Source organism: Rhinolophus ferrumequinum, chromosome 9, assembly GCF_004115265.2.
Source record: "Rhinolophus ferrumequinum isolate MPI-CBG mRhiFer1 chromosome 9, mRhiFer1_v1.p, whole genome shotgun sequence".
Taxonomy (NCBI): Eukaryota; Metazoa; Chordata; class Mammalia; order Chiroptera; family Rhinolophidae; genus Rhinolophus; species Rhinolophus ferrumequinum.
This window is the reverse complement of record NC_046292.1, coordinates 24,333,921-24,353,646: the sequence shown is the minus strand read 5'-3', so window position 1 is coordinate 24,353,646 and position 19,726 is coordinate 24,333,921. Positions and strand designations below refer to the sequence as shown.

The following is a 19,726-nucleotide window of genomic DNA, read 5'->3' as shown; positions in this document are numbered from 1 at the left end:
ATTTCCAAGGGGCTTTTTCGCCTGGGGAAGAAAACTTACAATTTGTTGTTTAGTAACAATTTACCAAAGTCATATTTCTAATGAAAGGTTAGATCATTTTTTCTTGAGCATCAAACATGGACTACACATTTGATTAATTCCTTTAAACAATTTAAATTGCAATTTCAAATTTAATATGGTTGATTTGAGTACCTCATATACCACAAACATCAGCAAAGCATACACAAATACACAGATTACAAAGTCGACTACACTTATAGCTAAACGTATTCAGTGCCATGGGTTAGATATTATTGCATTATTTTTGCACTGTTTTTATACCTCTTAAGATTATACCTATATTTACTTTGATCTCTTCTTAAAGTTTAAGTAATGTTATTTTGATTATTTTCTGGGATTTCAGAAATCTTCCAAAATCCAGTAGCAAAAGAAATACAATTTTAGACCAATTGAGGTTCTGTGATCTGTGATATCAACTAATTCTTTCTTGCTTGAGATATAAGACCTAGTTTTTCTGTCCAAGGTAATTTAGACCATTAACTTAATGCTTTTTTATAATAATTTTTTTTAATAACGTGAGACCTATAAGTCTGTGTTTTCCTATGGTTTTTAATTTTTGAAACATCATTTCTATTCTGGAAATGATGTAAGCTCTAAGTTTTGCATGACAAGTAGTCCCTAATCAATCATCCTGCCATCACATGACATCAATCTGCTTAAAACCTTACGTATTTCTTATCAGTACTTTATTATAATTAGCAGGGCCATGCAGTTGTTTTATATCCTGAGAGATGAAGGATTGATTCACTCTTTTCATTCTTAAAATATCTGTTGAACTCTATTTTTACTTGCTTATTGTTAATCTGGTGCTAATTAACTAACTGATGGACTTTCCTATCTGGTCATAACAGTTTAATGAAATCACTTAGTGCTGACGGATCCTTCCTGTACTTGGTACTTTTAAAAGGTGCTTTGGCATATTCATAAGTTTTTGGTTCATTTTTACCTGCTTGCTCATATATAAAACATAAATACAAGTAAATTATATGTGGATATATTTAAATCAACATACCGTTTACAGAAGAAAAAAATATGCATTCATACTTGCAAATGCAAAGGTACACATATAACTCATTATTAAATGTATCACATTGTATTCAAACTTATATTAAAGTTATTTTTAATTTTTCTCTTTTGAGTCTTATTATGAATGCATAGTCTTTGTAGATTTGACCTATTGTTATTAACTTTAATTATGTTTTAAAATCAAATTATTACAACTTGGCCAGTGGGTACATCTTTAAGCTTTCTCCCTTTAGTTCTACTCCTGACATCCTTGAAACATTCTTTCTTTCTTAACACAACAGAATGTTCTAAAATCATACTGAATTTTCCCTCCAGTCCCATAGAATCAGCTACTCTGCAATGATTTCCAGATTCTTTTGGTGAATAAAAATACTAAAGACTGCTTTTAAGATTTAGGAGTATACTTGAGAGTAAATGTTTGGCAAAATTATTAAGAGCTGCTAAAGTAGTAGTGAGAAACCTGGGGAAAAAATATTTTAAGGTCATGACCTTGCAGCGCTATTCTCGATTTTAATATGTTCTGAATCACTTTTCTTACAGTATATGGTTCCATTGACCACTAATGCTTTCCTATACATTGACAAATATTATCTTGTTCTATGAATTATTTGGTCTTCTGAGAGTAAGGGAGGTCCTGGACTCAGGGAGGACTATTGCCCTCATTAGAAATCTTGGGGCATCTATATATTTTTTTAGTTCTGGCATTTGAATCATAAACTATTAAAGTTGGAAAAGCCCTTACAGACTTTCTTGTTTAACCTATGCATATTATAGATATACTGGACACTTGTAATTTTTGGCTGCCTAGCATCCAATTCTCCCCTGTTTCTAAGCACCCTGATCCCCTTTTTAGGGAAATTCGTAAAGAAGGATAGATTATTCCTGTATTTCCTTACGGATACCATGTTTCCCTGAGTAAGACCAGGTCTTAGACCATATTTCCCCGAAAATAAGATGGGGTCTTATATTAATTTTTGCTCCAAAAGGCGCATTAGGGCTTATGTTCAGGGGATGTCTTATTTTTTCATGTATAACAACCTACATTTATTCAAATACAGTCATGTCATACTCTTCTGGAACATCATCATAACGTACTAAATGTATCCGTCTGGCTGATGATCTTAACTGGGGCTTATTTTTGGGGTGGGTCTTATTTTCAGGGAAACGGTATGGCCAGTAGATTAGCATGTGACTTAAACTTGGCCAATCAGATGACCATTCTCAGAACTTTGAATTTTGTTCAAGTGATGTTGTGACAGAGATTGTCAAATGTTCACCAAACCTCATTTTCTTACTCACCTAGGCATACAGATGAACTACATTTTCCTTGTAGTTAGGTGTATTCATGTGACTTGAGTTCTGGACGATGGAATGTAGATACAAACGATGCCCAACATCTAGGCCAGACTTGTATAAACCTCGTACACAAGATCTTTTCCCTTTTTTCCCCAGTCGGCTGAATGAAAAGGACTCCACAGACATAGAGGAGGACAGAGCCACAAGATGGAAGGAGTCTGGGTCCCTGAGACACTGCCTGGAGGAGAGCTGCCCAAAAAAGCTACAAGACCAGTGGCACTCATGTTGGACAGTTGTGTGAGACAGAAACTTGCATTGTGTAGAACCTCTGTAATTTGGGAGATTATTTTAGTATTTAGCTTACCCAGACTAAAAGACAGAATGTTTAGCATAAGGTTTGTTTTAGCAATAGCAGTAATATGGATCAAGCTGCAAGATCTTGGGAGGTCCCTGATTCTGTCCATTGTCTCAACCGTTTCTTTTAGTTTTTATCATTCTACAAGCCACCAATAAATATTCTTACCACATATTTTCCCTTTTTGGCTTAAAATAACCATTCCTTGTTACTGTTGCTTATAATCAAGAATTTAGACACTATCAGATAAGAAATTGAGGCCTTAATGGTAAGTGAGGTACCCTAGGGCACAACTCATAAGTGGCAGATCTACGATTACAAACTTGACCTTGCATCTCCTGATTTAGTGTTCTTTCAACTAAATTATTGGGGGTCTTTAGGGGCCCCAATAATTAGTACTCCTCTTCCCCACTAACTTCTAAACCAATTGAGAAATAAGACTCAAGAAATGGCAAATATCACCTTCATCGCTGGAAAAGGCTAGGTTGGAGGATATAGCCTCCCCACATGGCAAGCCTGCCTCTGTGAAGCTTAAGGCAGAGAAGAACCAAACAACAACTACTGTTCCCTGTTGACAACTTGCTTCTATGTAGAAAGAAAAGAGGAAGAGGCTAGACTGCACATAATCAGTTTATCCTTCCAATCTCTCCATTTAGAGAAGTCACTACCTCAACTGAGGGAGAATGAGAGGGTGGACAGAAGTTAGTTCTATAATGCTAATGACTGACTCCTTACATAAACAAAGTGGGAAATAAGGTATATATCTTATCTATATTTTTAAAATTATTGCATCTGATCATAACTTATTAAAGCTGGAAGAGCCCTTAGAGACTCTTTGTTAAATCCATGCAGATTACAGATATATCGATCATCTGACATTTTGGCTGTTAGAAATATTTTATTCCTGATAATATATCATCCTGTAAAACATTGAAACAAAGTCCGCTAGCATTCTACTCACTAGAGATAAGTGCTGTTAATAGTTTAATGTGTATCCTTCTTTGGGACCAGGCTGAAGTTAAGAGCTGTGGTATTAATTTGTGTGAAACACCTGGCATCCGGTGTAGTGGCTGTTCCAGTAGGAACTCACTTGCTTCCTTCCTTTCTTCCTCCTTAGAGCCCTAGAGCCTTCTCTAGTCTGACAATCTATGACCAGTGTTGAGCTGGGATGGTGTGACCATAGAGTCCAAGGTGTGTCCTAGCTTCCACGGTGCTGACAGACTTCTGCCTGCAGAGCAGTAGTTAGGAGCCCAAGTCCATAGCAGGGATCCATGACACAAGAGCTTGTCCAGGCCCATGGCCTTTCCTACTCTCTGGTCCAGGGGTCCAGGACTGCTTCCTGGGTTACCACACCCTCCTGTAAGCTCTCTGCGTGAGCTGGGATGGGGGTTTTCAGCATCAGGACTGTTGTGCCATGGAATTAATCCCTGGTCGTTTACAAAAGATGAAAAGAATTCACAGACTCAGCTTGAAATGAGGAGAGCAAGGAAGTAAGTTATTCAAGAAGAAAGAAGCCGGCCTAGATGGTGCCAGGACCGAGGACTGCACCTAACTTTAGGTTAGCTTTTCCTTATACAGGAAAGTGTAGGTAAATTTCCTTATGGCAGGAGATGTGACGTATAGACTGAGGTCACTTGATTGACATATGTTAGTTATATAACTAGTTTTTTTCTGAGCATGCTCTTACCCAGAATGCATACAGAGAAACCCACAGAGGTGGGGTGGCAGGCCTTAATGTTCATTCCATTCTAATTGCATTATCATTAGGCTGGAGTTCAACTAATGGGCAGGTCTTGGCAGTTTGCACATGTGTGAAGAACCAGTGAAAACCAGTTGGGTCTTATCTCCTGTTTTTATGAGGGTTTAGACATCAGATTTATTTCTAGGGGATGAGCCTTGGCAGTTCCTGGGGAGGGGATGCAGGCCTGGGCAGTCCTGCTTCACGTTCACTTTTTTAACCCTATTCTGCCTCATCAAGGATTTGTCCTTTCCTTCTGGGCCTCTTCCACAGTGGTGTCAAGCATAAGTCTGGGCCCCACGGGGCAGCTGGCTAACTGCTGGTTTCATATGGTGGCACCTTCAGCTCTACCTGTAACTCTGCCTGACCCTGCCCTGGCCTCAGGGATTTCTATGCCTGCTTTCTTTGCTCTGGATTTCTGGACTTGGCAGGACAGAAGAGAGCCTAAAGCTAGGGACATAGTAAGAGAGTATGTGGGTAGAGGAGGCAGCATTGACTGCAAAGTTCCCTCTGCCTGACTTTGCCCTCTGATTTACCTCTGGTGTCTTCCTTCCTCCAGGAATCCTTTCCTGAAAGCCACCCCTCTTCCCCCACGCCAAGTTAATCACTCCCTTCTCTATTCTTGTTTATAATTTTTCCATATCCGCCTTCCCTCTAAGGCATGAACTTTAAAAGCCAAAATTTACTTCATCCATCTATGTGTCTCTAGGGCCCAGCAGTGGCTCTGGCTGAACAATACTTGATAACTTTAGCCACAGTGATTGATGAAACCCCAGAACTGAATTAAGTAAGTGTGGGTGAGGGCAGGAAAGGGAGATACCTTCCTTTGGCCCGGCCAGGGTTTGTCATCAGAACCTTTCTGATGGCAGAGCTGTCCACTACCAAGGAGGAGTTAACTCCTTGCCTTGAAAGGTGTGCAAATAGAGACCATAGACTCTTTTTGGAATGCCGCGGCAGGGATTCACGTACTTCTCAAGCCTCAACCATGTAATCACCAAAGTGCTTTCCAATTCTGAAGTCTAACATTGTGGGAGGACCCGAGGCTGGTCCCAGAGAGGCACAACACGCAGAAAGCTGTCTGTCTTGTCATTGTCAAGGTTGCCTGAGGCCACTCAGGAGAATGTCACAGCCTAATCAACTCCTAACTCCTTCTAGCCCTTGTTTGTATCTGCACACGTATATTTATAGTAATTTAACTCACATACAACTTACAGAAACACCTGCCTGTATATTCATGTTTCTATGAATGTTCATCTTCATATATCCTTCTCAGATACACATGTTTTAAATCTGAGCACATCACTAAATAAACACTCACTGCCCCCAATTTTTACACTCTCCTTCACCCTAATTAAAACTTCTTCCATTGTCCCCAGGCCCAGGTAAGCAATGTAGTTCCTTTCTCTTGGGATTGGCCAGGCAGTGCTGAGAGGGGGAGCGGTGGAGAAGGCTTGGCCTGCCTGTGATGGATGGATTAATCTACCGATCTGGAGAAACTAAATAATTAAATTCACAATCACTCCCCAAGCCAGCCAGGCCAGTATAGCTGAGGGAGGGAGGGGACTCAGAGGCCCAGTCTAACATTGTGGGAGGTAGTGCATGGGCAAGGAAGCACAGACAGAACCTTCTAGACCAGGGAACACAGAGAGGTGGGGAGGCAGGTAGACAGACAGACAGACAGACATCCTCTCCAGTGCTACAGACTCTCCCTTTTCAAATGGAATTGGAACCCTTTTGAAAAGAAAGCCACCCTCCACCCCCATCCACTAATACAGATTCTTATACTCTAAGACAGGGATGTTCTTTGTTTTATTCTATGGGAATAGTTCCCTAATCCATTTTTTTGGAGGCTTTTGCTTCTGCCCTCTTGTTACCAGAGAGTGAGTCCTTCTCGGCACGATGTCCAGGTTCTTAGCGTCTCAAGCAAAGAATTGAACAAGACACAAAAATAAAGTGGTGAAAGAGTAGTTTATTAGAAGAGATAGTACACTTCAAAGAAATGGAAGTGGACCCGAACAGTAGAGAATGACTCAAGGGCCCTGACTAATGAGGTCTTGGTGGTTTTTATCTTTTTCTCTCAAATGGGCTGTTCCTTTCCCAGAGTGTTGACCACCTGATTGACACCTGTGATTGATAAGAGGCTACTACCTCATCTGTTTTAAACTGTGCAGGTGTGAGTGGCCAGTTTGATCTAGTTGGATATCTAGTACCCATTTGTTTACAATGGAAAGGGGAAGTTTTGGACAGAGAGGGGAGGTCTTTTGGGCGTTAATGCAGAGACGTGATGCCTATGTCTAACTGCCTGCCTTGTTTTCCCCTTGAGAGACGTGATCCCCATAAAATCTCTATGGGAAGTTGAGGGACAGAAGGTCTGTTTTTCTGTATCTGCTTCCTGCTGGGCAGGGGCGTAGAGCTGTCCCTACCTTTTGGGGGATTCGCAGAACTCTCACCCTATCTGATCTCAGATAAGAGGAAGGGATCCTGAGATCTGCCTGGAAGACCATGTTGGCTTCTTTGGTTGTCACTGGCAATCTTGTTGGGGTATCCTCTGTATCCCCAAGGCCCCGAATGAGGAAAAATAGATTTTAATTAATAAATCCGTTAGCTCTCTAGAGCCTGTGGCCATTCAACCAGTCATTTAAGTGGTGTCAATTGTCCAGGAGCTGAGGTCAGAAGGGGTTGGACAATGATTACTGGCCTGGGGGTATGTTAAAACCTATTTGGTCTCTGGGATGGAAATTCTAAAAGTTAGGTCCAGAATGGCTTGGGGGATGTTGGGAAGTCACAAGCTTTTAAACAGTTATCTGTGAGACATTCTGTGATTCAGGCTATGAGCAATCTTTAGTCTAGGACTCAGAAACTGATTAGAAGAGTAATCAAAGCCAGGGGCTAAGGAGCTAAGAAACTAGGGAAAAGGAGACTTAAAATTTCTATAGTGAAGGAGGCTTAAAACTTTTGTAGTGAGGGAGCTCTCCCACATCACTCTGGGCTCGTGGCTTTGCCCCCCTGAAAACCTTTCTTTTCCGTAAGAAATGGTTCATATTTGCCACTGCATAGCTTTTTCAGCTTCTCTCTGCTCATAGAAAGTGGGGAATCTAGAGATCTTTTCATTTCAAACTGACATTGCTCCTTATAATTTAAGGTTTTGGTTTTGAGAAAATCCAGTGGTTAGTCAACTGCCAAATTGCTTCCCTTAAAAACCTTGTGGGTATTTCATGAATCTTACTGGGATTCCCTCCATGCTCCCCGAACCACATCCATACTTCTGAGACAAACCTCTCTCTACTTTGGGTGTGTCAAATTGCTATGGGACAATGACCTTATGTTTCTTAGAAGCCCTTCTATCTAGATGAGAGGGTCCACGGGACACTGTTTACCTCCTAATGTGGTCTTACAGCTGCACTATTAAGTTGGTCTTAACCTTGAGGCCATCACCCTCCTCCCTTACCCTCTGGTAACCCCTAAACTATTGTCTGTGTCTATGAATTTTTGTTCTTTCAGTTGTTTGTCTTGTTCTTTTGTTGTTTTCTGTTTATATACCACATATCAGTGGAATCACATGGTTCTCAACTTTTCACTAATTTATAATGACTTATTTCATTTAGCATTATAATCTCAAGATCCATTTGTTGTCACAAATGGCATTATTTCATTTTTTTCTTATGGCAGAATAGTATTCCATTGTGTATATATAACACATCTTCTTTATCCAATCATCCAATGTCCTTTATCCAATGTCCTATTGAAGGACATTTTGGTTGTTTCCTTGTCTTGGTCACTGTAAATAAAGCTGCAATGAACATGAGAACACATATATCTTTACAGATAAATGTTTTTAGATTTTTTGGGTAGATACCCAAAAAAGGGATTGCTGGGTCATATGGTAATTCTAGTCTTAATTTTTTGAGGAACCTCCACACTCCCTTCCATAGCACCTGCACCAATCTGCATTTCTACTACGGCGTTTCCCTGAAAATAAGTCCTAGCCAGACAATGAGCTCTATTGTGTCTTTTGGAGCAAAAATTAATGTGAGACCTGGTCTTATTTTACCATAATATAAGACCCGGTCTTATATAAGACCGGCCTTTGATCCATTTTGAGGTAATTTTGGTACATGGTGACAGAGAGCAGTCTAGTTTTATTCTTTTGCACATGTCTTTCCAGTTCTCCCAGCACCATTTATTGAAGAGGCTATCTTTTCTCCATTGTATGTTTTTTGGCTTGTTGAAAATTACCTGTCCATATTTATGTGGGTTTATTTCTGGGTTCTCAATTCTATTCCATTGGTCTCTGTGTGTTTTTCTGCTAATACCATGCTGTTTTGATTATCGTTGCCCTATAGTACAAGCTGATGTCAGGGAGTGTGATACCTCCAGCATTGTTCTTGTTCCTTAGGATTGCTTTGGCTATTCAGAGTCTTGTGATTGCTGTTGTTTATTAATATATTCTGTTAGCCTCCTTTCTGGAAATGAGCATTAAAGAATGGTGCAGAACACTTAGAGCGCCATCTAATGTCCCAAACATTCTCCCCCAAGCCCCTTCCTCTAATTTTCACAATTGGTCTCGGTCTCTTTAAAAAGTCAACCATAACTGAGGAAAGAGGAATGCTGGGAAGATTCACCCTGCTCAGGTTTGGAGCATGACGGGAAGGGGGGGGGGGAACGGAGACCAGTGTTGCACAAGCGCGGTAGTGAGGGTGTTGCGTTGCGATGGGTCTGGTGAAAGGATTTCAGTAAGAAAAGATAACTCCAATAAGAGTCTTGGGTCATATTCCTTCTTTCCCCGGTCGTGCTTCCCCGGGTAGGGAAGCGACCAGGAGGTGAGGGCGACCACGACGGCGGGAGGGGCTGCGCGGGGCGGGGCCGCGCCATGTGACGGGGCGGGCGCCGGACGGGGGCGGGTCCGGTCAGGCTGCGTGGCTGACGCGGTGCAGATTTCGGGCTGGGGCGCACTGGCAGGCGATTGTGGGTCGCGTATTCTCCTTACGATACAATGTTGCCGCGTTTGTATCTGTGACGCGCTTGGGAATTATTGGTGGGGACGAGAATTTCGGAGGGAATACTATGCTAGGAGGAGGGATGAGCGCCCGTTGACTGTTATAACTGGCAAGTGGACCGAAGTTCCCATCTCTTTTCAGAACAGGTTTTTAAAAACCAGTTGCCCATTTCAAGCCTGGCTTGACTACCCGGATAAAGATAACTTTGGGGAGCTATCTTTTTGCTTTAGGTTTACTACGTCTTGTTTAGTATGTTTACTACTAGGGAAAGGGAAGTCTGCTTAATGGCTAATAGAATTTCTTGTTTACAGGAAGGCGAAGGTGAAGCAGCGCTCAAAGGGGCTCATTCCTGGGCATGGCTCCCATGGAGACCCTGAAAGCTGCAGGTGGTCCGCTTTAAGTAAGGGAGTACCTATTGTTTACTTGTGATGGCATCTTAGGCCAAGAAATGGGGCCCTATGGAGGCCTCCAGTAAAGGCTGAGTTAGAGATGGGGGTGGGGAGCTCGGTGTAGTCCACTTTGAGAAATAAAAGCTGAGGTGGGCCTCCAAGCACTGATTTCCATGGAGTCAGAAATTTCTCCAAGAGCTTGGCAACTTCCACCTACATGTTGGTCTGCTGGTCTAATTCCCTCTAACTTTCAAAATATAAAAGACCAGAGTGCTTGTCTTTAAAGCTGTTGGGGAAGTGGGAGCTGTTGCCAAAATATTTTCTTTTGTGAAGATAACTTCTAAAGGAGCAGAAAGCAAGAAGAAAGGAGACTAGAGTTAGCCATGGCCTTAGAAAAGTTTTTTTTCAAATGCTTCAACCCTAAAGCCCTGTGCTCAACACAAAGCTTTTAACAGATAAACATGAAGAAGACGAAGAAGGAAAAAAAAAGAATAAACCTTAGTACCAATCCTTTGTGTTGTGTTTTAGGAGCCCAGCTATCCATAACCAAGAAGAAATCCATTAGTTTATAGACGGGGGAATTCCTTTACGTAAAAAATTAGAATGAAAGAACCTTTGGATGGTGAATGTGGCAAAGCAATGGCACCACAACAGGGGCTTCCGGACAAAATTAAAGAAGAACCTGACAATGCTCAAGTAAGCATTTCATTTTATTAAAAAAATTTTTTTATTCCTTTTCTATCTGGTGAATTCATATTTTTAGTTAAGCAGTTTCTGGCTTATAAATTCAAACAACCCAAATTGATATTTCCCCCCCATTAGATGAATAAATCAGTTTTTCTGTTCTTTGAATGAAAGAAAGAGCTTGGTAACTATGTGATGTTTCATTTTGTAAAAAGAAAGTAATATGTTGTTACCATTTTTCCACAGTTGGTACCTTTTTTTTTGTATCTGACAGTAGTTTTTATTTTTTTATTTGCTAAGTATTTGTGGTCTCCTCTATGCTAGGGGATCCAGGAGTGACCAGTCACTAGAGTCCTTTCCCTCATAGAGTTATAGGTTAGACATTACACAAGTAATTGATCAAGGGATAAATATATAATTATAAACTATGATAAGTGCTCTGAAAGAAAAGTCTAAAATGGGCAATTTGACCTAGTTTTGGTTGCAGGCAGAGACTGGCTATGAAAGGCTTCCCAGAGGGAAGGATTTATAAGATGAATTATGGAAAACGAATTGACTAGGCAGAGGCATAGAAAGTGTTGTAGACAGGGATCTGCATATGGGAAAGCAGTGATTTGCAAAGATGTGTGGTTCCTCTGAAAAACTGCAAGACCAGGGGACCTGGAACAGAAAAGTTATGAAAATGGTGATGATGATGGTGGTGATGATCATAACAACAGTACTAATAGATGGCATTAATACATCAATATGTAGCGTATATTATATCATGATAACGTGACATAAATATTAACTTATTTTTTTTTTTTAAGATTTTATTGGGGAAGGGGGGAACAGGACTTTATTGGGGAGCAGTGTGTACTTCCAGGACTTTTTTCCAAGTCAAGTTGTTGTCCCTTCAATCTTAGTTGTGGAGGGTGCCGCCGTTCAGCTTTCAGCTTCACGTCCAGTTGCCGTTGTTAGTTGCAGGGGGCGCTGCCCACCATCCCTTGCAGGACTTGAGGAATTGAACTGGCAACTTTGTGGTTGAGAGCCCACTGGGCCATGTGGGAATCGAACCGGCAGCCTTTGGAGTTAGGAGCGTGGAGCTCTAACCGCTTGAGCCACTGGGCCAGCCCATTGACTTATTAATACTTACATGTGCTTAGACTGGGCTAGCCACCATTCTCACGTCCATGTTATCAACCCCATTTTACAGATGAGGAAACCAAAGTATAAACAGGTCAAGCAGTTCTACCACAGAACATGGATTGTAAATGGCAAGGGCTGGATTCAAATCCAGATAGTCAGACTTCAGAGCCTATGCTATCCTGCTTCTGGGATGAGGCTCTGTAGGTAGTTTGAGGCCAGATTATGCAGGACCTTGTGGACCTTGTTAGGAATTTTGGTCTTTATCCTGAGAGCACTGGGAAGCCATTGTAGGATTTTAAGTGGGAGAGTAAGATAAACATGTTCGGAAAGATCATCTGGCTACCTTTTAGGAACCCAGGTTGGAAATTTGTGGAGATCAATGTGGAGAGACTAGTTAGTTATTTTAGCAAGAAAATGATTTTTTTCTTTTTGGACAGTTCTTTTGCTTTATACTCTGTAGTTACTGGCTTTATTGTATAAGCAAAGCAATAACTTAAAATATAAATAATAATATAAATAACAAAATAATTATAATGATAATATTTATTTCTCATACCATCTTAAAGGCAGTATCATTCCAGGACTGGGATACCAATTAGGTTTTGTCTCACTCATCAAATTCATGCCTTCCCAGAGTGCTGTGCTGAGAAGAGTTTGAGGTAGTGTCAGTCTACAGGATGTGGGGTGGGGGATGGTGGCTTCCATGACACTTATTTTCCCTCCAGATGGTAAATCTTTCTCTTCTGCCAGAAGTAACTATTTGTTTGCCAGGTTTTGTGGATTCTGCCTTTTAAGTATTTTTTGACTCTATCTCTTCCTTTTCCTCCCTATTTCATTATTTCTCATTTGGACTTTTATAACAATTTCCTACTTATCCTCTTCTTTTTTTTTTCCCCTTCTTCCACTTCTCCCCCACCCCCTCACCCCCGCCACTCCAGTTCAAGCCATTGTTTCTCAGTCTAGTTATGTAGGACTCAGCTTCCTGGCCCATGCCGGTATTATGAGCCTTGTGCTCCCCCCTGGCTGAGGCAGTCGATTGCCAGTCATTGGTCCACTCCTCATAGCAGCTCACGGCAGCTCTGGCCAGCTGCCAGCCGCTCACAATGGCCGCTGGCCACTCACGCTGGCCACCGGCGGCACACGGTAGCCCATGGCAGCAGCCCGTGGCAGCTTACACCAACCTCCAGCTGCTCATGGCAGCCCAGCTCTAGGGAAAGCTGTGTTCACAATCTTAGCTATAGAGGGCACAGCTCACTGGCCTATGTGGGAATTGAACCAGTGACCTCAGCGTTAGGAGTTCGGTGCTCCAACCACCTGAGCCACTGGGCTGGCCCAGTTAGCCTCTTTCCTTCAGTCACAATCTCCTTCAAAACACTGTATAGTGATGACATTGTACTCTTTACAGATCTGATGACATTACTCCCTTTAAAGACCCTGTCTTATGTGTCATAAAGCATAAACTTTTTAGTGTGGCATCCAAACTATCCATGTTTAGGCCTTTGTTTCCTTTTTTAGTATCATCACTCATCCTTCCCATCTTTTCTGGTCTATGCTCCTGCAAACTATTTGCGTTTCTCTCAAAGGTATATTCTGTTGAGTTTTGTTTCCTTGCCTTTGCACAAACATGCCATTTCTTCTGCCTGCAGTATCCTAAACTAGGTAGCCTGGCAAAAATTTTCTCCTCTTTTGATACAGTTTAATGTCATTCAGGTAGAGTTAATTTTTTCTCCCCATTGTAAACTGCTTTCACTTTTATTATGGCATCTATGGGTCAATAAGTTTTGTTTCATACAGAGTCTGGTCTTTTTTGACCTGAATCCTCATTTCCTAGCACAATGACAGGCAGAAAGTACATACTCAATAATTGGAATAAAAGAGCTTCTTTTTCACAATGAGGGAACAGCTTGAAACAAGTGACTTCACCAAGGTCCCATGGCAAAGCTGGGATATAAACCAGATTTTTTTTTTTAATTAAAGTTTATTGGGGTGACAATTATTAGTAAAGTTACATAGATTTCAGGTGTACAATTCTGTATTACATCATCTATAAATCACATTTTGTGTTCACCACCCAGAGTCAGTTCTACATCCATCACCATATGTTTGATCCCCTTTACCTCATCTACCACCCCCCAAACCAGTTTTTTAAATTCCAGAAAAAAATTTCTTTCATTATAGCTTGTCTGTAGTATATAAGTTTAACAATATTGTGCTAAGAGTTAATTGAGTATTCCTTCCGAATATAAAAATTAGGATAATGAAACTCCCACTAATAGTGAACACTGTAAATTTAAGTAGATAGGTACCTACTCAGTTCTCTTTGGTTTGTATTAGTACTGTTCAAGGTGAATATGTTATGGTTTTTCATGAGAGTGTGGGTTATGATAGAAAAGCCATTTGAACATAGTGTGTGCTATTTTTCCATGTTGCATTTGAATATTGGAAAATAGACAATAATGCGAAAATGTTTATTTTCTGATATACTAAGTGTCTGTTTTGGATATTAAAGTTATAGTTGAGCTCTCATTCATTCAGTGAGTTTTTATTTCTGCTTACTATAATCCACAGCACATGTTGAACACTGTTATAAGCAGTTTATATATGTATTAATCCATTTGATACTCACAACCCTAAGAGTTAAGTACTGTTATTCTACTTGACACATGAGGAAGCTAAGACACAGATAGTAACTTGTTAAAGGACACACAACTGGTAAATGGTTGAGCTAGGATTTCAACCCAAGAATCTAGTTCAAGAACCCAAATTCTTAATCAGGATACCACAGGCTAAGTTGTGTTATTTTGTTTTCAGAAATGCTACAAAGATGAAAAGATAGGGCCTCTGCTTTCAATGGAATTGATAGTACAAGGGAGAGGTAATTATTTGAGTTGCTGTGCCTCATTAGAAGCTATGCTAAGCATGTTTTATGCATTTGCATTTAAACTCTATAACCATATGAGGGAAATAGCCGTACCTCATTTTACAAATGAGGGAACTGAGGCAAAGAGAGGTTAAGTAACTTACCGAACTCAAAGGAAACATCACAGCTAGAATAGCAATTTAGTTTTGACTGGCTTCAAAATTGTATTCTTCCTGTTGCTTTGTGTCACCTTTGTACAGATAACAGAATCACAGTATTAAGCAGTTACTGCAATAAAAAGTATTGTGCAAGATGCATTGGAAACATAGAGGAAAGAACCCTTAAGTCTGGAGAGGAGAGGAAGTTTTCACAGGGCAGGTAGCATTTGCGTTACAACCATTAAGACTTTTTTTTTTAAATTTTATTTTTTAAATTTATTGGGGTGCATTAAGACTTTTAGGCAGAGAAAACAGCATGTGCCAAGTCATGCAGACATGGGAGAATGTGGTATGTTTAGAGGTTGATAGTTCAATAATAAAGTGGGAAGAGAATAGATTTAAGATATTTAGGTAGACCCCTGTCAGAATGACTGTCATCAAAAAATCAACAAGCAACAAGTGTTGGGGAGGATCTGGAGAAAAAAGGACTTGCGCATTGTTGGTGGGGTTACCACCAAAATTGGTGCAGCCACTATGGAAAACAGTATGGAGGTTTCTCAAAAAATTAAAAATAGAACTACCATATGACTCAGCAATCCCACTTCTGAGTAGTCGAAGAAATCCGAAACGCTAATTCTAAAAGATATAGGCATCCCTGTGTTCATTGCAGCATTATTTACAATAGCCAAGATATAGAAGCAATCTAAGTGTCCATCCATAGATGACTAGATAAAGAAACGGTGGTACATATATGTGTATATAATGGGATATTACTTGGCCATAAAAAGAATGAAATTTTACCATTTGTGACAACATGGATGGACATAGAGGGTATTATGCTAATAAGTCAGACAGAGAAAGACAAATACCATGTGATTTCACTTACATGTTGAATCTAAAAAACAAAATAAATGAACAAAACAGAAAAATACTCATAGATACAGAGAACAAACTAATGGTTACCAGGTGGGAGGGGGGTTGGGGGACTAGGGGAAAAAGGTGAAGGGATTAAGAAGTATGAATTGACAGTTACAAAATAGTCACAGGGATGTAAAGTACAGCATGGGGAATATAATGAGTGATATAATAACTATGATGTCAAGGAGGTACTAGACTTATTGGGATGGATTAGTATGTTATATAAATGTCTAACCACTTTGTACATCTGAAACGAATACAATATTGAATGTCAACTGTAATTGAAAAAATATAATTAGGTAGAATTGATCAAACTTAGAGATAGCATATGAGGTGTGAGAGTCAAGGTGGAGTCAAGGAATACTTACAAGTTCCTGGCCTCAGTGCACTGAGTGATAATTCCATTTATTGAGGGGCTAGGAAAAGGATATGGGGGGAAGTAATTAGCGTAGTTTGGGATCTGTTGTGTTTAAGGGGTTAGTGGGACACTCAAGTGGTAATCTGCACTGGGAGGCATTTGCCATATGGATGTGGTATTTAGAGATTAGAAAGTTATCTACTTGTAGGTACAGTGTTGTAGATCTAGCCAGATAAGATACAGAATGCCTGGTTAAATTTGACTGTTAAATAAACAATGATTATTTTATATAAGTAGTTTCATGCAGTATTTGGAACATAGTTATATATGTTATTTGTTGTTTATCTGAAATTCAAATTTAACTGGGTGTTTTATATTTTTATTTGCTAAATCTGGTAACCCTATATAGGTGATAGTTGAAATCTTGAATGTGAATGAGATTATTAAAGGAACAAGAGTAGAGAGTAGAGTAGAGCTTAGGATAGAAAGTTGGAAACTGGATTAATTTAGGGCTTCAGAGTAGCTTCAAAGTAGTCCCCCAACCAGCAGCTTCAGCATTACCTATTAGAAAGGTGTATTCTTGGGGCCTTGCTATAAACCTACTGAATCAGAATGTTGGGGGCTGAAGCCCAACAATCTATGTCTTAACAAGGCCTCCAGGGGCTTCTGATGTCATTGAATTTGGGAACGATTGACTTTAGGGGTAAATGTAAGAAGATCAATGAGGGAGAAACTAAGATATAGTAATGAATTAAAGTAACAACTGGAAGGCAATGAATGGAATAATTGGCAATCTGAAAAGATAAAATCTAAAAGTGTTCATTGGATTAGGCAATTGTGAGATGATTGGTTATCTTAAGACAGTTAAAGCAGTATCCTGATAGCATTGAGTTCTGGAGGGAATCAAAGTGAGGAAGTAGAGAAAGAACCAGAATACTTTTTTTGTTTTAAAAGATTTTATTGGGGAAGGGGAACAGGACTTTATTGGGGAACAGTGTGTACTTCCAGGCCTTTTTTCCAAGTCAAGTTGTTGTCCTTTCAGTCTTAGTTGTGGAGGGCGCAGCTCAGCTCCAGGTCCAGATGCCGTTGCTAGTTGCAGGGGGCGCTGCCCACCATCCCTTGCAGGAGTCGAACCGGCAACCTTGTGGTTGAGAGCCCACTGGCCCATGTGGGAATCGAACCAGCAGCCTTCGGAGTTAGGAGCACGGAGCTCTAACCGCCTGAGCCACCGGGCCGGCCCCAGAATACTTTTTCTCTGCTTGGTTGTAAAAAGAGAAGAGAGGGCAGAAATTCTTAAGGGAATAGGTTCCTTATGTTGACCCAAGAAAAAAAGATACCTACCGAGTGTTCCTGGACTAAAATTTAAAAAGAGCCAAGTAACCATTTCTAAACAGGAGCTTATCACAGAAGCCGTGCTTCAGGGAGAAGCCTACACTAATCTGCCTGTATCTGCACTGAACTTCCTGCCTCCCACATTCAACTGCCTGCCTTTACTATTTACAGATCTGATGACACTACTCCCTTTAAAGACCCTGTCTTCTCATGTTTATGTGATAAAGCATAAACTTTTTAATGTGGCATCCAAACTATCTGTTGTCTGAGCAAACTCTTACAATAGGACTGAGATTTTCCCCATCCAATTGGAGCTGTATAGCTGTATCCCCATTAGCATTTTCACTGACCAATCAGAACAGTGCTTTCTGGACCAATCAAACTGAGGATTTGGAATCCTCATTTGCATGAGGATGGACCAATCAGGGACCAGGACCAGAGACTTCTCTTTATATAAGTCCGCTCCCTTCTGGCTCTGAGGAGCGCACTTTCCTTTTCCACCGAAGACTTTCCCTGGCTGAACCTGAAACACAGAAGACGACTTGCCGGACCAGAACAGAGTGGAAATTATCATGTCTCAGCTGACCTGAGTGGAGAGGAACAGAGCTGTCTAACTGGAGATTGTTGCCTCACTTGAGGGCAGCCTCACAGCTGTGCTGTTCCACAGCCATGATATTTCATAATTAAGCTGTTCCACAGCTGTGCTACATCACAGTTGAGCTGTTTACTCTGAATAAAGTCTCCTCCTTCACTGTACCCCAAATTGGAGATTCCTGTTGGCATTGAGTTGGCACTGATGACTATCAGTTGACACAAAAGTGTGATAAAAAAATACAGTGAGTGTTTAAAAAAATTTTATTGCAGTAAAAGACACATTGCCATTAATCCCCCTCAAAATATTCCCCCTCGCTTCGAACACTCTGATCCCATCATTCTTGCCACTTTCTGAAGCAGTTCTGGAAGTCCTCTTTTGTGAGTGTCTTTAGTTGTGTTGTTGTAGCTGCCTCGATGTCCTGAATCGGTTCAAAACATTTCCCTTTCATGGTCATTTGACTTTGGGGAAGAGCCAGAAGTCACATGGTGCTAGATCCGGTAACAAAGGTGGAGGAGAACACACTGTTTTTGTTTTTGCTTTTTTAATCTTTTTTTTTTTTTTTTTTTTTGTAGTGGGGAATATTGGGTTTCTCCAGGGCCCATCAACTCCAAGTTGTCCTTCAGTCTAGTTGTGGACGGTGAAGCTCACTGGCCCATGTGGGAATCAAACCGGCAACGCTGTTGTTCAGAGCTTGCGCTCCAACCAACTGAGCCATCCAGCTGCCCCCACACTGTAATGTTTTATTTGACAGAAATTGCCGTACCAGGAGCGATGTGTGACACGGAGCGTTGTCATGATGGAGGATGAAACTGCCCATTTCATGTTAATGAGTTGTTCGTGATCCATGATTTACGGCACACTTTAAAACACACCTTCTCTCAACCATAGCTCACCCCCAACTGACTGCACCAAACAAGTTGAAACTTGTCACACTCGGTTACTAAGGTTTGACATGCTGTTTCCTGTATTGAAGATTCCTGCCTTTCCGTTGGATGGCACTCGGCAGCAGCATTCACTGTATTTGTTGATCACACCTCATATAAGTTGAGGGAAAGAAACCAATATGGAGGTGGAGAGAGGCTGAATATACACAAAGATAGTATAGAGTGCTGAAAGAAAAGAGAGAAAGGGATCCCGGATGCAAGCACTCTTTTAGCTGTGGCTAGGAATGTTTTTCCTGTAAGATAGGAGGACAGTTTGCTGATTAATTTGTAGTTATGGTGGAAGGGGGAAATCAGGATGTTGAGGGAGTTCTCAGTTGCTTCTTTTTTCTTGGTAAAATTGAAAGATCACTGTGAGCAGGAAATATGTGGAGTTGGGACTCACGAGTGACAAAAGTTTGGAATAGTTACTTTATGAAGTAAAATGAGCTGACCAGGGAAATGCAACATGCATATTTAAAAAATATTAAAGATTGAGTTGATAAGGCAGAGTAATTTTTTATTGAATCTTAAGTGTTCTTTTTAGTAAGTTGAAGGAGGTATATATAGGTACTTTTAATTTCTCTTTTTGCAAGTGTCACTAAATAAATATTGTTATTTAAATATAATGTTTAAGAACATCTACTCTAGGTTGAATGGAGTTGGATTCATTTATTCAACAAATATTTTTTAATGCCATAATTATAAAAATAGAACTAGCATTTTTATGTGTAAATCACACTTAACTTTTGGCTAGTTGTAAGGCATCATGCTATGTACTTTATTTGTATTAAATCATTTACACCCCCCCCATAATGGCCTAATGGGTTAGATAATATTATTTTATAGATATGGAAATTAAAACTAAGAAAGATCAAATAACTTGTTTGAGCCAAGGTCCATCTGTTTCTG

General features: G+C 40.4%; 1 protein-coding gene across 5 annotated transcripts in view; it reads left to right on the top strand.

The window, feature by feature from the left end:
• Positions 1-9,146: 9,146 nt before the first annotated feature.
• ZMYM6 (zinc finger MYM-type containing 6) overlaps positions 9,147-19,726 on the top strand; it is a 38,179-nt gene continuing 27,599 nt past the window's right edge. For 2 of the 5 annotated variants that reach the window (XM_033115467.1, XM_033115462.1), the window contains exons 1-3: positions 9,364-9,440; positions 9,784-9,872; positions 10,390-10,557. In XM_033115467.1, the coding sequence (XP_032971358.1) occupies positions 10,465-10,557 (93 nt within the window). In that variant the 5' untranslated portion in view covers positions 9,364-9,440; positions 9,784-9,872; positions 10,390-10,464. Of the gene's footprint in view, positions 9,296-9,363; positions 9,582-9,783; positions 9,873-10,389; positions 10,558-19,726 lie in introns of those variants that run through there. The other 3 variants (XM_033115464.1, XM_033115466.1, XM_033115463.1) reach the window with 3 other exon arrangements.